General features: G+C 52.2%; 7 protein-coding genes across 7 annotated transcripts; 5 read left to right on the top strand and 2 right to left on the bottom strand.

The window, feature by feature from the left end:
• Positions 1-105: 105 nt before the first annotated feature.
• N7459_007745 (chitin deacetylase CDA4) lies at positions 106-834 on the top strand (the record flags this gene model as incomplete). Its single annotated transcript, XM_056946913.1, has 2 exons — positions 106-122; positions 174-834. The coding sequence occupies 2 exons, from the start codon at positions 106-108 to the stop codon at positions 832-834; spliced, it is 678 nt and encodes a 225-aa protein (XP_056798912.1).
• Positions 835-910: 76 nt separating this feature from the next.
• Positions 911-2,585, bottom strand: N7459_007744 (uncharacterized protein; the record flags this gene model as incomplete). Its single annotated transcript, XM_056946912.1, has 2 exons — positions 911-2,481; positions 2,561-2,585. The coding sequence occupies 2 exons, from the start codon at positions 2,583-2,585 to the stop codon at positions 911-913; spliced, it is 1,596 nt and encodes a 531-aa protein (XP_056798911.1).
• A 714-nt stretch (positions 2,586-3,299) lies between these two features.
• On the top strand, positions 3,300-4,139 carry N7459_007743 (ADP-ribosylation factor family protein; the record flags this gene model as incomplete). The annotated part of the gene is made up of 1 exon (XM_056946911.1): positions 3,300-4,139. The coding sequence occupies one exon, from the start codon at positions 3,300-3,302 to the stop codon at positions 4,137-4,139; it is 840 nt and encodes a 279-aa protein (XP_056798910.1).
• Positions 4,140-5,839: 1,700 nt separating this feature from the next.
• Positions 5,840-6,515, top strand: N7459_007742 (uncharacterized protein; the record flags this gene model as incomplete). The annotated part of the gene is made up of 2 exons (XM_056946910.1): positions 5,840-5,935; positions 6,006-6,515. 2 exons carry the CDS (start codon positions 5,840-5,842, stop codon positions 6,513-6,515), a joined length of 606 nt encoding a protein of 201 aa, XP_056798909.1.
• Positions 6,516-6,783: 268 nt separating this feature from the next.
• N7459_007741 (phosphatidylinositol N-acetylglucosaminyltransferase subunit A/GPI3) lies at positions 6,784-8,485 on the bottom strand (the record flags this gene model as incomplete). The annotated part of the gene is made up of 5 exons (XM_056946909.1): positions 6,784-7,777; positions 7,838-8,226; positions 8,287-8,321; positions 8,374-8,405; positions 8,469-8,485. 5 exons carry the CDS (start codon positions 8,483-8,485, stop codon positions 6,784-6,786), a joined length of 1,467 nt encoding a protein of 488 aa, XP_056798908.1.
• A 283-nt stretch (positions 8,486-8,768) lies between these two features.
• N7459_007740 (putative ATP-dependent RNA helicase DBP6) lies at positions 8,769-11,297 on the top strand (the record flags this gene model as incomplete). The annotated part of the gene is made up of 1 exon (XM_056946908.1): positions 8,769-11,297. One exon carries the CDS (start codon positions 8,769-8,771, stop codon positions 11,295-11,297), a length of 2,529 nt encoding a protein of 842 aa, XP_056798907.1.
• Positions 11,298-11,735: 438 nt separating this feature from the next.
• On the top strand, positions 11,736-13,663 carry N7459_007739 (uncharacterized protein; the record flags this gene model as incomplete). Its single annotated transcript, XM_056946907.1, has 6 exons — positions 11,736-11,799; positions 11,854-12,114; positions 12,156-12,429; positions 12,482-13,183; positions 13,239-13,438; positions 13,506-13,663. The coding sequence occupies 6 exons, from the start codon at positions 11,736-11,738 to the stop codon at positions 13,661-13,663; spliced, it is 1,659 nt and encodes a 552-aa protein (XP_056798906.1).
• Positions 13,664-13,968: the final 305 nt, after the last annotated feature.

The raw sequence follows: 13,968 nt of genomic DNA, 5'->3' as shown, positions 1-13,968 counted from the left end.
AGAAGGCGCGTTGTATATAAATCAAAATCCGATGCTGAGCATCTATCCGTACGCATACGAAGTACCGTCCATCCCTCTTCAACTCCCTGAGAACACGCTCGCGCCATGTTCGCCGGCATCTTGTTCGTTTGTTGTTTATTCTTCCCTTTTTATTTAATATACAAACCGCCCAGCTTCCTTATTCGCTATCTTCAACGTCGCTGGCCTGACGTACTCTTCCACCACCCGGTTGCGAAAAAAATGGTCGCTCTGACCATCGACGACGCACCTTCCACGCACACCACAGCAATCCTCGACATCTTGAAAGCACACGACTCAACTGCCACCTTCTTTGTGATAGGCTCTCAGGTCTCAGGTCATGAGGAGGTGCTCACGGAGCTGGTCCGGGCTCGGAATGAACTCGCCAATCATGCGATGCACGACGAGCCCTCTCGCGCGCTAGGAGACACAGTGCTTGTGGAGCAAATACAAGCCGTGCATAGTATGATCCATGAACGCTATCGCGCAGCCGGACAAGACAACGGGCCTGAGAATTGGTTCTTTCGGCCGGGATCGGGATTTTTCAGCTCTCGCATGAGGCACCGGGTCGCCGAGTTGGGGTACCGACTTGTCCTCGGAGATGTATACCCTCATGATCCACAAGTACCTTTCGCAGGGTTGAATGCAAAGCACATCCTCAGCATGGTAAAGCCGGGCAGTGTGATTATCTGCCACGATCGCAGGGAGTGGACGGTGCCGATGCTACAAGCGGTACTGCCAGAACTCGGGCACAGGGGCTACCGGGTGGTTACCATTTCAGAGTTGCTGAAGCAGGCCAGATCGGAGTCTTTCTGATTGAGTACATGAGTTGTAGATGATCTATATACTGTTGCTTCATACATAAGATACATAGGGGTGCCACCATCCTGATCTATCGTATCAGATCTTTCCACATTTCCACCATTGTTTTCCACCAGCTCTGCGGGGCAGCCATGGCTGACACTTTGCCAAGGGTGTCCTCTCGGGTGATGCTGGAAAGATCATTTGGATAGACGTGATGGCCGTCCATGCCGTTCATCACGACAAGGGATGAGGACTGGGGCCGTGTCGACACAGCACTACTGCACGTACTGCGAGTCTCTCGTTGGCTATCCTGATCACCGATCAGGTGCCTTGCTGTATAGACACAGCCGCCATGTGCAAAACGGACTAGTGAGTCACCAGTCAGGCTACCAATGATGTACACTCCCGGTGCAACTTCCAAATTTTCAATCGCTTTCGCGCGAAGAGTCTGGCCGGAAACCACGGGGCCCTTGGGATCGTGTGGCCCTAATACTTCATAGCGGAGCTCATCATCTAAATAAGCTAAGGTCCCTCGCCGGCCGGCTGCATAGATGAGTCCGCCGACAGATCGAGTAAAGGTGGACCCGTCTGTACGACAGAACGTAACAAGAGCGAGATTATTCTGTAGCTCCACGTCGGTAATTTCCACGTTCGATACACCCTCGTACACCTCTTCCCAGTTCCGGCTTTCCAGGAATGCAGTTGAGGTACCTCGTCGGTATTTCGGTCGTTGATGTTTGCCTACAGACCCCACAGTAAGGGCAGCTTTCTTCATCAGTCGGTATACACCGGCATATTCGGGATAGGCTTGTTGGTGGCAAGACCGGAGAGGCGATGGACGATCTTGCGGAGCCCATTTGAAGACATGGAGGATCTTTTGATTCGGCGAGGCGGAGATCACCGCATCGGCCGCAGAGAAGCCAGATCCAATGACAAGCAGCGGGACGGAGGATGTCGATTTAGTCTGGAGCAGTGGTCGTAGAACAGGAACAGGAGGAAGCACCTCGGTGAATATTCCACTTGCCAAAACCAATCTCTTGCAATAAAGGTTGTGAGACCGGATGTAGAATCCGTTGGCGGTGCGTGAAATGCCAGTCAGCTCGTTCCCGCATCGGAACACGTTGTGGATGCCAACTGCTGCGGGATAGGCGCGAAAATAATCGGCAATCTCGCGTCTCGTGGGCCGAGTGAATGGCGGAAGCTCCTGCCCGGTAATTTTCTGATGGTAATCGGCGAAAGAGTATCCAGGGAGAGACAGCATAGCCGCATAGCTCAAGGTTTGGATATCCCAGCTTGCCCCGCATGGCTCGTCGGTCCACTGACCTCCGGGCTGCGAGGATTGTCCAAAGACCAGGTGCGAAACGGCCTGCTCAGGTACACTCCGCCACTCGATATTCGAAGTGCTGCTAGACTCGTCGACATCGATGCTAGGTCGCACGAGAGTATCCAGTAGAACATTCACCGGAAGAGCTTGCGTGGAATATGATAGGCGAGAGGCCGCAAAATGTGCAGTCAGAGCATCCACGTCGGCAGTCAAGAGATTGGGCGAGGCCTTTAACTTGGCATCGAGTAACGGGTCTGGATGAGGCGGGGTCGACGAGTAAAACGGGATATGACCATGCAAGATGTAGGAAAGGATCATGGCCGACGGCCCGTTGCCTATTCCACGACAAAAAATGAGTCCCGCATTCTATCTCATGTAGCCAACTGAGGCGAAACATGGAGAAAGGCGACCTACCGATGATGACCGTGTCGGTTTCCATTGAGGGCGCTAGAGCCTCGGATGATTCAACCCACGCGGGGCATTCTGGAGACATGCGAGGGCAGGATCACGGAAGGCTTATCCAACGAAAGCGGCATGAGGTTGAAGGCACACTGTCTGCTGGAGAAGCGCAAAAGCCGGCCATGGAGGAATGCGGCGCATGGCCCATGAGAGAAGAGAAAAAGTTCGATCCCGGCATTCAGTCGCCTCCAGTCCCGCTCCGAGCGGAGAATCAATAAGCACGCTGACAAAAAGGGTCGAGAAGGTGGGGGGGGGGGAGGAGAATCTTCGGGGGTTCCAGTGGAAAAGGAATTGGGGAAACTATGGAGTGATCACTCCATCCGGCGAGTATACCATCTCAAGTCAGAATCTGGCACTCGATCCGGTCACAGCGGAAGATGACAACGATCGAGACTGGCAACAGCAATGCGATCCACGCCCGATATGACGAGCTCTTATCACTACGATAATCCAAGAGTCTAAGTATAAGGTACTTGAGCAGCCATGTACCGCGACGCGGTGTTCACCGTGGAAAAGGTACCTCACGTGGTACAAACGTGGCCCGGACTAGCCCTAAGCCCTACTTTCCAACTCGGGAACGGGGCTGGGCAGCGCATCCAGCTTCCTTCAGCATCGCCATCCATGGACGTTTGGCCCTTGCGGAATCCGTCGAGTTGATGTTGATCGCGCCGGCTGATTGAGCTCCTGCGCGATCATGTACCACCTGGCCAAGTCGCTATACATGTACGCGACGAGCAAAGAGGGTAAGTCGCATCTCCTGCCGCGCCCTCGGCTTCCCCGACTTGCGCGCTCATCTCCGATCGGAATTCTAGAATACTCGGTGCTACTTCTAGGCTTAGACAATGCCGGCAAGACCACACTCCTATCGCAGATCAAGGCTTTCTATCAGCCTCGGCCGGAGGGAGCACCGGCGCCGAACCCCGGAAAGACCGTCCCCACCGTCGGCCAGAATGTCGCGACCATCTCTTTACCCGATATGAACTTGAAGATCTGGGATGTCGGCGGTCAGATCTCGATGCGCGGCCTCTGGCAGAGCTACTACAGCAGCTGCCATGCAATCATCTTCGTCGTCGACAGCGCCGACGTGGGCCAGGACCCCGATATCACACGGCTTCCCTCCGCCCCCGGCCGACGACCCAGCTTTGTATCTGGCTCCGCGCGCGGAAGCAGTCGGACAAGCACCAGTGAGCACTTCTCCGAACAGAATGTCGGGATAAACGCGGGTGGGGCCGAGTTTGGACGTCTGGACGAGTGCCGACAGGTCCTGGAATCGGTTCTCCAGAATGCCGACGTGGCGGGGGTCCCGATCCTGGTGCTGGCCAATAAACAGGATCGCGAGGATTGTGTCGAAGTGGTCCGGATCAAGGAGGGTTTTGTCCGGAAGGTCTTCGAGGGCGAGACGGGAAGCGGCGTCCGAGACAGTCGCGTGCTGCCGGTCAGCGCGTTGCTGGGATCGGGGGTGCAGGCGGCCGTTGAATGGGTGCAGAGTCGCGTCAAGTGGAATAAAGAGGGCCGGCCGCCCGTGATGCGGTGATTCGATTGGAGATCAGGCCGGTCGGATCGAACATAATGGGATGGGATAATGGCATCACGGCGTTTGGGATCTATCCCCGTTTTCGATAGTGATGAGAGCGTAGATAACCAAGCCTCTACGAAGCCAATCTTCGACATCAGCGACTTCGCAAACATCAGTTGACAAGGGCCCTGAAGGATGAGTTACGACCGCGTCGATGTCGGAAGCGCTTGGACAGGGATTACCATTTCCATCTTAAGTACAGCAAGCCACTTCTGGGGCGGTCTTGATGGCCGGCAGAATAATAAAAGATACTGATATGAATGTGCTGTGGATATCACTGAAAGGAGAAGAGCTATACAGATTGAAGTATTCATTGGGGCGTCCTTACAGCGGAATCACCAACGGGTCAGACTGGATTTCAATAAGGGGAGTGTCTAGGTCATTTAAAAGGTGGTTTCATCGATTCTAGCTTGATCTTACTTGCCAGTTTACCTGGTTCAGCTGTCAGATCTACAGAAATTGGCCCATTGACTGTGGGGTTGAGAAGGAAGAGTCAGTTCGGATCTTGTCTTTCCCGTGATATCCTCTCATCTATCAATCCAGGATATTTCCGAGTTCTAGCTAAGGGATCTAGCGACGCGAGTACCTTTCATATTGTGATTATGTCGGCAGATATAGCTTCAGCCCCTTCTCAAGTCCTTTCAAAAGAGCTAGGTTGGTACGAAGTGAAGACGTAGAGAAGTGTAATTGATTAAGTAAGTAGCGGACGGCTACGTGATAATGACTATTAGGGATCACCTGATCTAGCTCCGTAACATAGGTACTCTGCTCATACACCGGTGGTTTGTCGATTCGATCAAATGGACTCTCAATGGTGTCATCAGCAAGACCAAAGAATGAGACAAGTGGATATAGCTCCTTCATAGTTTGTTTCGCTTGATCTGTCAGCGCGAAGCCGCGAAACTGCTAGCAACATCCACATTCAACCATACAATGGCCAGCTCCCGACTGGCGTTTAGGCCTGAGCTTGCTACCGACAGCATCCATCCACCCCTGTCAGCACAATCTGCTGAGAGTGTTTTATGTAGATACCACTGCCGGTGGGATCGTCGTCCTTGATTTACCTACCATGAGAATTCCGTAAGAACTAAAGGAAGATAACTTTGGACTAGATGAATCTACACTAGGAACCTTAGCATGGCCCTTAATGGATAAGTTGAGGCATGCACCCAGCACCTCTTCCTCCTATTGTATGCCAAATCATTGATTCTGGGCCCCAAAAAAACAGGGAATCCAGTCGATTCTACGACCTCATGATTCCGCCATGCTGTAATCGTCAGAGTTTGGATCCTTTGGGATCTCCACTCTTTGATGTCACAGCCTTTCGACGACCCTGATCGCCCTAGTGTACAGAGAGGCTGGACATCAAGGCAGACCCGAATCAATGATTCTGAATCCAGCGAAATGATGTTCCCCGTCCGATCCACTGAGTCCCTGATTGAAACCGTCTTGCCACCGATATCGTGATGAAGTCAGTCTCGACCTGATTGACGTCATGCCTCAGGTATGGCCGGATCCAAGATGTACATCAAATGGTATAAAGCTAAAGAGAAGCTAGGAACTCACAAAAGAGTGTTCTCAACCACATCTCAGATTGAAACACAACTGCTAATCATTATTTCTCTTCACGCGATCTCTGTCATCTTCCTCAACTTATCATGAGCACTCTCAACAACGTTGACTCTGTTGCGCATGCTAACCAGGGCAGCTTCAAGCCCTCGGTCGCTCCCGATGGCCCCCTGACCGACAAGGGTGTATGTTTCAGCTACATTCTCCAGGGCCCAGTGCTCATCCATTGCAATTGGCTGACATCTTCGCCTTTAGCATCAACCCGGCCGCAAGGTCAATGAAGCTGACCAGCGCCCTGTCTTCCATGCACAGGCTTTCCCCCCTGGTACCGCGCCTGCCAGCAACTCTCACACAGCAAACACTGTTTCTGAGGTCGGCAGCCAAGCCAACAACCCGAATGTGCTGCGCGGCCACGGCAAAGAGGCTGTCTATACCTCGCCCGCGGCCACCCTGCAGGGCGCTACCTCCAAGGACGTGCACACCGGTCTGGGTAAGCCCCTGGCGGGCCAGACGAACAACGAGGTGAGGCACGACGGTGCCCACGGCCGCAAGAAGGAATCTGCTGGCCTGGAAGGTGTCGGCAGCTTCCAGCCCGACCGGTCCGTTGGGCGCAAGTTCGCTGATCAACGTAGCCTTGAAAAAGAAGAGGCTCAGCGTGGCGCTCGTGGGAACAAGGCAGACCGTGCCGCTGAGAACATGAATCCGGAGCCTGCGGAGACTCTGGATGCGGAGTGGAAGTACGAGCCCAGCACCAAGCGCGATTAAAAACAATCATCAAAGGGCAAATCCAAAAACGACACGAGACGGGATCTGGATATTCCGCATCTCATGAAGCAACGTGTTTCAGGGTTCTGGGTATTCGGGTGTTTAGCAAAGGCATGTACGATTGAACACAGGTTATGCAGCGCATTACGAAACGAAATGAGTCGAAACAAAAGAATATTGGGGCCTTCGTAAAATTCTAGTATGTGGCGGGTTAACGAAGGAGATGATATGTATAGTTTGTTCTTCCCTTAGCGGTCCGGATTGACAGTCAACGACTGCCTCGAACAGTAGTGGATTGGCGTGTTTTCTCTTGGGGTTGCTTTTTCGGCCAGCTTCTCGCGATGTCGATGTTCGCCCGGGGAAACCACATCTCGAGGAAGACGTAGAGCAAGAAGTCGATGACAACACACAGGCAGAACAACTTGCCCGCCCAGACACCGCAGCCGTAATACCGTTTCAGACGGTCGATGAGGGCAAAGCTGCGTACTCGATCTCCACTTGCCTCCCAGCCCTGGCCGGGATAGTAGCCATAAAACTCTTCTGGGCTAATGTCGCCGGTGATACCTTGGTAAACACGCTCGGTTCGCTGAGCCACATCCCGCCATGAATACATCATCTTTACTTGATCGTGAAATCGGTCCGTCCGGACTTTGTTCGAACGCAAAGCGGCAATGGCCTTGCTAGTTGCAACGACGAGATCATCCTCCTCAGGTTTGGCGAACGTGGTCATATGCTGGGGAAGCACCTCCGGGATACCTCCAACTCGAGTACAAACCACAAACAAGCCGCAACTAGCCGCTTCGACGATCACCGTTCCAAACGCCTCTGTCAGACTGGGATGTAGGTAGATATGGCCTCGTACCATTACATCCCGAACTTCTTCGTGTCGAACCGAGCCAAGCATCTCAACCTTGTCCTGGAGAACGTTCCGTTCGAGCATCTGTTCCAAGTCAATGGCCTTGGGCCCAGAACCCGCAATAATAAACCGGGTGTTGGGATTGGAAGCGAGGATTCGCGGGATGGCCGCAATCAATAAGTCCGTTCCCTTATTGTAAAAAAGGCGAGAAATGACCACAATAGTGATTGTATCATCTGGTCCAATTGGCGTAGGAGATGCCCGAAGGTCAGCAGGAGAGCCTGGGATCTGATCAAGAGCACGAGGGGTATATGAGAGAGGACAGAAATTTTCCGCAACGACAGCATTCGGAATAACAGAGACCATCAAAGGGTCCAATGAGGCTCGAAGGACGGTATTCTCCTTGCTATATGTTCTATCAGTTGATGTCCATGAGTCCTTATGCACGACGTGACCAACGACTCACCAGGTATGACTGACACAGATTGCATGATCGACATCACTCAAGGTGAACTTGAGAAGTTTGTTCGTGAGAATTGAAGCAGCATCGGCAAACCCAAAAAGTGAGTGATCGGTGAATACGGTTCGCAGGCCCATTGTTCGCGCATGCAGAATGGCTTCGCCACAGAAGCTGCTCAGACTTGCATGGCCGTGGACGATTTCGATCTGCTCTCGAATCACAATATTGCGGAATATGGGAAAGAATGAAAAGACGGTGGGGAAGGTCGTTTCGCGGTAGATGACGAAAAAGGGAACGTGGTAGATCTTGAGTCCATTGGTGAGGTACCGGACTCCGGTTCGGCCCTTGTACGCATGTGTGATGATGATGACTTTGTGTCCACGGTCGATGAGTTTCTGAAATGTCATTAGAATGAGCTTGACATAAGATAAGGTTATGGCTCTGGGGTAGCTTACAGAAGACAGCTGATAGATATGACTCTCAATCCCCCCTGTGCAGATTAGTTATCCCGATGATGCCCACAATGTGACCCTGTAACATACCTGACTGGGGGAAAAAGAAGTCACTGACCATACTATGAAATCAAGAGATATCAGCGCGTCAAATAGTCTATTGTTAAGAGTTCAGCAGTACTGACGCAATGTTATATGGCATGGTGGCACTGGTTCGTAGCAGGGGACCCATGAGAAGAGAATGGAATATTGCTGGAAATCAGTGTATCAGCCATGGTGAACAGATTGCATCGCTGCTCCGAACACCAGGCCAATCCATCCCCGATCGCAGAGATATTGCATGTCTTGTTCATTCGCGGCTGGTGATGCGCGGTCCGCGATAAAATGGGCGGTGAGGCAATGGAGATGACCGCCTATGTTCTGCCGGCACAAAAAAAAAAAAAAACGAATTTGCTCCGCACCAAGCTTCGCGCCAGCCTCAAGGAATGCGACAGCCCAAAAGGATAGCTGGAGCCAAGACTACACCAGAGTCGTCGAAGATGGCATCTACCTCCAACTTGGCCAAGTCTCACAAACGCAAGCGAGATCTTGATGTCCCCCGTGCTACCACCCCAACACCGACCAAGAAGCACAAGCGACGCGAAAGTCTTCCGGGCGAAGCGGCCGGTGACGATGGCAGCACCAAAAAGCGAAAGAAGCGCAAAGATGTCCTTCAGGGTGAACATTCCCCGGAACCGACCGGGAAAGAAAGTGCTATCTCGCCAAAGCGCAGCCAAAAGACTGCTGCAAACTCGCACGACCTCGGCACTCAAGCAGGAAAGAAATCGAAGGATAGTCGACAGAAAAGATCTGGGCAAGACAACAAAAAGACTCATGAATCTGCAGATATAAACATGGAGTCCACGGATAAACAAGATGTTGAAGGGCCTATCAAAGACCAGGACCAGCACAAATCCCCGAAAAGCAAACATGCGGGAATCCTGTCCAAGTTCGAACGCACAAAGACAGTTGCTAGTGCAAAGGCGAAGAAGTCTAAACCAAGCTCCGAGGAATTGAAAAAGGACACTATTGAGCCTGTGATTGCACAAGGTCTCGAGCCATTGCCACAGCCGGAAAACCCCCCGGAGTTGGAGACTGCCCCGACATACTCCTCTTTGCCTCCCTGGCTGGCCAATCCGTTGCGGGCGCCGACCACGGACAAGACCAAGTTCTCGGACCTGGGCATCAAGCATGACCTTCTACGCATTCTTGAACAGAACAACTACAAGGAGGCATTTGCCGTACAATCCACCGTGATCCCTCTCCTTCTGGAGGGCGAGAATCACCATCCAGGGGATCTGTGTATCTCTGCTGCTACTGGATCTGGGAAAACATTGTCCTATGTGCTCCCCCTAGTTACTGCCCTGGACCCACGACCGGCGTCACGACTTAGAGGGCTAATTGTGGTCCCCACCAGAGAACTGGTTAAACAGGCGCGCGAGGCCTGTGAACTCTGTGCTTCTGGCTCACGTCTCCATATTGGAAGTGCAGTTGGCAACGTGGCTATCAAAGAGGAACAAAAGCTTCTGATGAGAATAGACCAGGTATACAACCCTGCGACCGTCGCACACCGACAACAGACAGGATTGCAGGGAAACGACTGGATGGATTTCAATCTCGAGGACTGTGTGAGCGAGGCAGTTGACTCGAATGGCTTCCTCCCTGGCTACATTCAGAAACCAGAGCCTAACGTCGACATTCTTATCTGTACGCCGGGCCGACTGGTGGACCATCTGCGCTACACCAAAGGGTTTACACTCAAACATCTTGAGTGGCTTGTGATAGATGAAGCGGATCGCCTACTGAATGAAAGCTTCCAAGAATGGGTTGACGTAGTGATCGGCTCACTTGATGCACGACAAGCCCCGGAAACCTTTGGCCCCGGGGGCAAACTTCTCTCCGAGCTTGGACTTACCATTGAGACGAAGCCTCCCAGAAAGGTTGTACTGAGTGCTACTATGACTCGGGATATCTCACAACTCAATTCGTTACGTCTGGTCCAGCCTAAAATGGTCATTATCGGTGCAGAAAATGCCATGGATCCGGAGGATCCATCCGCCACCCAATCTGAGACTCATTTCACCCTCCCACCGAGATTGCATGAGTACACAGTCCCCGTTGGTGATGGATCACGAAAACCTTTGTATCTGTTGCACCTCTTGCTGTCCTATATTGAAGTCGATGTGGACGCTCGAGCTATCTCTGCTGCCGCCCCTGGGCTCGATTCCGATAGCTCTAGCTCTGGCGAGTCCAGTGATGATGAATCTTCTGATGACGAGACCTCTTCGTCTGGTTCTGACTCTGACTCGGACTCGGACTCGGACTCTGAATCTGAATCTGAATCTGAATCAGAGTCCGATGATAATTCGACAAGCGATTCTTCATCGGATGGCTCAAGCCCCGAAACTCCTGGTCCCGAGTCTATCAAACGCGCGCCGGAAAGCGTTCGTCCGAACACCACGGTCCTGATATTCACCAAGTCCTCCGAGTCTGCGTCACGCCTTTCCCGTCTCATGTCCATTCTCCACCCATCACTCGCTGATCGCATGGGAACCATCATCAAATCCAACAATTCCTCCGCATCTCGTCGGACATTGACGGCCTTCCGGCAGGGCCGTATCTCGGTAATCGTGGCTACCGACCGTGCCTCGCGAGGTCTCGATTTGCCATCATTGAACCATGTTGTGAACTATGACGTTCCCACTAGTGTTACAACCTATGTGCACCGTGTCGGACGAACCGCCCGCGCTGGCCGCGAGGGCTCTGCATGGACTCTCGTCGCCCACCGTGAGGGACGCTGGTTTGCCAATGAAATTGCTGCCAGCGTGGACGGCCGGATTACTCGCGCATCGACCATCGATCGTGTCGGAATCAAGGCGGACAAGTTGAAGACACTCGAATCGAAATATGCGACCGCACTGGATGCGTTGGAGCAGGAAGTGAAGGTGGGCAAGGCACCTATGTCCCGATTTTAAATATACATTCACACTGCAGGAGCTGCTCATGAATTCTGTATGCATAGCGTTAGTGTATTTTATTGTACAACATACCTCCATACCCTGGGTAGATAATCCACTGGGTTGAAAGCCCTGGCATCTTGTGTTCGTGGTCCTGTATAAGCGTTCGTGAGAATGAACCCGGGTTTACCTCTTCAAACCGAACTTGATCAGCCCTTCTCCGTCCACCACTCCCCAGCATCTGCATCGCAGCCTCGTGAGTATCCCGCGCTGTCGGCCCACACTCACCCGAGGGATCGAGTGCGTTGTGGAGAAGTGGAGCCTCTGGGGCAAGAAATCCGGGGGCAACAGTCGGACCAAGTCCGAGGCTGGCGACGAGGAGTGGCATCTCGCCCTCCTCTTAAGCGCGCATTCTCTATCTATCGCTGGGTATGTCTCCAAGGAGCCATTACAATAATGGAAATGCCCGTCCTCCCAGAGCGACAAGGGGTGGCTACTCTTGAACAGTCGATCTTTCGACGTAGGTGTCTTTTCCGTGTCTTTAAAAGCCCCTTGACTGACCAATCTATCCCAGCGGAGGCCTCCTTTGCTCGCTACATTCCCGGTGGATTCTCGCCGTCAAGATGCATGAAGCTGCAAGGGAAAGCGATGACCTACGCTATTTTTCTATTCGCCGGATGTGCGATTCTCTTCTTCGGCTACGACACAGCTGTGATGAGCCAGGTCAACAATAATGAGGACTATATGCAGCGGATGGGTGTCGCTGGCGGCAGTGATCGAGATGCTGCAGCGATTGGTGGGTTGGTTAGCCTATGGTTTGGTGGCTTCGCGATCGGTATGTCAATATCCACTGAAGTCCGTTGACTGCTAGCTAAGATGATTCAGGTGCGTTGATTGTGGGATACATTGCCGACTCCATTGGTCGTCTCAAGACAATTCAGCTCGGATGCCTGTGGGGTATTCTAGGTGCTGCGCTGTTGGCTTCAGCCCAAAATATCACCTGGCTCGCCTTTGCGCGAGTAATCAGCGGTATTGGATGCGGCCATCTGAACACCATGGTTCCAGTTTGGACATCGGAGCTGGCAGACCCCCATCTGCGAGGGGCCTTTGTTGCTGTGCAATTTACCCTAGCAATGGTTGGGTCTACGATGTCGGTCCCTCCCCGAAGGAGCAGAAGAGCATTAGCTGACAGATATCAATAGTGCATACTGGATGGAATTCGGCTGTCTCAAGACTCAGGCCATGTCTTTTGCCTGGCGCTTCCCTCTCGGATTCCAGATTGTCTTCCTCGTCTTTATTGTCTTCGCAGCACCTTTTTACCCCGAGTCGCCCCGTCATCTAGCCAAAATTGGTGATATAGAAGGAGCGCGTAGCGTCCTAGAGAAATGTCGCATCGAAATGAATGAACACGCGATCGAGATGGAGATGGAAGAGATCGTGTCTGCCATTCACACCGAGGCAACCTCCACTTCGCACAGCTTCTATAGCATGCTGTTCACCAAGGACAAACTGCACACCCGTCGACGAGTTATTCTTGGATCCGGTGTTCAAGTGATGCAGAAGCTCACTGGCATTGATTTCATTGCGGTCTATGCGCCAAACATGTTCGCTCTGTCTGGCTTCAAAGGAGACAAGCCAGCTCTCCTGGCAGGAGGCAACTGGTTCGGGTATATTGCAAGCTTGGCGCTCTCGATCTACCTCTGTGACCGCGTAGGGCGAAGGAAGTTGATGCTCACAGGTTGTCTCTTGATGGGTATAGTCCTGATTGTTGGAGGCGTGCTGTCACACGAGACGATCTCTCATTCAGAGAGCAATACAGCTTTGGCTAATGAATTTGGCTCTGGAGTTGCTGCTGTTTTATACATCTACACTTTTATCTATGGCAGTACCTGGCTGACAACTTGGTAAAGTTTGGCGTGAACTCCTCCATGAAGCCCACTATTGACCCCGATATCACAGCTGGGTCTACCCAACGGAGGTCTTCCCATTGGCAAGCCGAAGCAAAGGTGCCGCATTGGCGACCTTTGCATTCTCAATCGCTGGTGGAACCATTAACATGATTATTCCGTACCTCATTGAGGCGATTGGCTTTTGGGTGTTTATCCTCTTTGCTCTCATCAACCTAACTTTATTAGCCCCTATTTACTTGTTCTATGTTGGTCAGTATTTGTACCTTTATCCCCCCGTCTGCAGCCTGCTGTTGTACGTTCATCTGACAATCCACAGAAACCGCCAATCGACATCTGGAACAGCTCGATATTCTCTTCTCGAGTGCCAGCTGTCTAGCATGGAGAGCGGAAAACAATTTTAACCAGAGAATGAACGAACAGGGTGGTATCCTGGGCGAGGACCAAGAGAAGGGTGCCATTGAGCAGGTGGAGTGAGGCCACTATTCAATCATCACAGGCTACAGTATACTTGCAACTGAGGTATTGGTTAGAAGCCAGATGATCCTCGGACAATTCGAGATTCTACTCGCATTTTCCTCGCTGGATGTCAATTCTAGCGAAGTAGTGGCATTTACAATTCTAATATGGTTCTGTGTTAGACAGTGAGTAGCTACCTACATGGCTTCTTGTCAGGATACCCTCCCCAATCAACCTGGCTGCGTGTATAGAATGTATCGCTGGGAGATAGGGTCGCGATTCAAACCGAGTTGCTTCAGCAAACAGAATCCTCCGGGGAATGC

The sequence above is a fragment of the Penicillium hispanicum genome (genome assembly GCF_028827665.1).
Source record: "Penicillium hispanicum strain IBT 35686 chromosome Unknown utg000006l_segment0_segment0, whole genome shotgun sequence".
NCBI lineage: Eukaryota > Fungi > Ascomycota > Eurotiomycetes > Eurotiales > Aspergillaceae > Penicillium > Penicillium hispanicum.
This window is presented reverse-complemented; position numbering and strand designations above follow the sequence as displayed.